The following is a 2,281-nucleotide window of genomic DNA, read 5'->3' on the forward strand; positions in this document are numbered from 1 at the left end:
AAAAATACAGCAATATTTATCACTCAAAGGGTGGCACAGCTAGATCTAGAACACTTCTTACATCTGTGATTAGCAACCAAGCTGAAGCAGCTTCAGACTCAAGCATAATGTAGACAGGGAAAGGGGGAGCAATCCTACCCTGAGACAGTTACTATGAGGGGTCATATTTCCTCCTTCCCCTCTCTCCTAAGGAAGGGGGGCAGCTAGAGGACTTGCTGCATGCTTCCAATTCACTGCAAGTTTCCAACGAAGCACTGGGATACACCTGTACTTCATGTAGATGTATTCAGATCTGTCACCTGGTGCAATGCCTGAGTTTTTCTGGCACCTGTACATTTGTATTTTTAAGAAGTGTTCCACTGGACTGGATAGTCCAAACTGTTCCTATAATTGTAACTTACAGAATTTCAAATACTCTAAGAAAACCCTGGAAATGCATGCTGCTTTTCAGTCAAAGCTTAATTACACCATTAATGAGTCACATTGAAAGCAGAATTCATTAATAGAAAGTACAGTTTAACTGACTTTGTGCTTGTTCTAAAACTAATCCTCTTAATACTGCAAGTAAAACAAGTATGTTCCATGGCAACGGATTACCAGCTAAGCAATGAGATGAGTGATCAGACTGCTCATAGCAATTTCACCACAACGTCCACGTGCACTTCGCAATGGATTTAAAGATTGACTCCAGGAGTTTCAGGATTTTGACCATCAATACTTATTTGTTTTCAATGAATGCCAAGAAAGAACGTCACAGTACCTTATTCCAGGGTCACTCATACTGTGTCCATGGTAACGGTATGTCTGTAACTCCATCACAATAGGACCCTTACAAATAAAAAAACAATACAGAGAGTGTTATCACCTTGAGCGACCAATCTGTTGGTAGAGCAGCATGTATGTGCTGTAGGTGAATCGCACCAGTGACGAATGATTTAATTTAATGCTTTTTCTCAGTTAAATTTACATAACGTTATCACAACACATAAAAGTGAAACTTGACTCTTCAAATGAAATCCTATGTTGATACCGGAATCATTTATTCTCATGTTGTTCTTAGGCAGCATTAAACAATTTTTTTTCCCCTTCCAATGTCATTCCACTGTTACTCAGGTATTTCAAACTGCCTGTTGTTCCACTGCAAGATTATAACTCACAGAACCTTATTCTTCTGTATGAACCTTTTTCCTTTTCTGTTGTACGTTCTCAGCAAAAGCAGTATTTCACCAAATATTAGAAATCTCAAAAATCAGTGTATCGTACTTGGGTGACAGACACTAATGCTGACTCAAGACTTTTACTTCACTTTCCATTTGTTGTAATTATGGAATGATTACTACTTTCCCTTGATGCTTCCCCTAATTAATCTCTTCATAGTGGACACAACTGCCTGACAGCCAGAACACCTTCCACAACAGAATTTAACTGGGGTAGAAATGGGGAAAAACATGACAGAGTGTTAGTGTATATATATATGTATTTTTTAAGGCTTGGTTAATACCAATTGCATGATAATAAATTCTAACAAAATGAAAGAACCACTCAATTGCTTACAGGTTTGATACTATAGAGAAAAAAGCTAATAAAGGTCAAATAAAGTTTCAACAATGCAGAAAATGGGCTAGATGGGGAACTTCTTATGCAGTAATAATCTGGCTAAGAATTTCACCTATGGAAAAGGAATGATGATTAGTGACTTACTTTTCCAGCTCTACAGTGCTCAGCTGCAAACTTTACTGCTTCTCGAACACAGAGAACATCCATGCCGTCCACCTGATAAACACAAACTACAAGCTGAGGCAAAAAAACATGCCAGACCCCAAACTTCCAATTCCAGTAACTCCGTAAGTGCAATAGGAATTCACTTTCAAACCTTCCTATATTTTAAAAAATAATTATAAATAAAAGAAATACACACATATGTACGTACTGTGCAGGTGTGTGCACACATCTCCCCACTTCCACCCCCCCTCTAAACAGCTGTGACTGTACTCACCCTGAGCCCCGGAATGAAGTCTCCTCTTTTGTAGTAGTCAGTACTGGCTGCAGCTCTTTCAACTGAAGTTCCCATTCCATAGCGATTGTTCTCGCAGATAAAAATACAAGGCAACTTCCATAAGGCGGCCATATTGTATGTTTCAAATATCTGGCCCTGAGAGAAAAAGAGCAAGTTACACGTAGACGGGGAGCTCGGCCTTCAAGCATTAGGCTCTACTGAAAAAAATCACTCAGTTAATACCAGAACTGATCTGAAACCAGCCACTTGCTGCAGCTCAGCAGG

At 39.2% G+C, this 2,281-nt stretch overlaps 1 protein-coding gene across 1 annotated transcript in view; it reads right to left on the bottom strand.

Moving 5' to 3' along the window:
• The window catches only part of PDHA1 (pyruvate dehydrogenase (lipoamide) alpha 1), a gene marked incomplete at its 5' end in the record, with an annotated part of 10,279 nt that overhangs the window by 1,202 nt on the left and 6,796 nt on the right, over positions 1 to 2,281 (bottom strand). Inside the window, 3 exons of the mRNA XM_010142864.1 lie at positions 761 to 828; positions 1,702 to 1,773; positions 1,997 to 2,152. Of these exons, the coding sequence (XP_010141166.1) occupies positions 761 to 828; positions 1,702 to 1,773; positions 1,997 to 2,152 (296 nt within the window). The remainder of the gene's footprint in view (positions 1 to 760; positions 829 to 1,701; positions 1,774 to 1,996; positions 2,153 to 2,281) is intronic.

The sequence above is a fragment of the Buceros rhinoceros genome, unplaced genomic scaffold (assembly GCF_000710305.1).
Source record: "Buceros rhinoceros silvestris isolate BGI_N320 unplaced genomic scaffold, ASM71030v1 scaffold20919, whole genome shotgun sequence".
Lineage (NCBI taxonomy): Eukaryota > Metazoa > Chordata > Aves > Bucerotiformes > Bucerotidae > Buceros > Buceros rhinoceros.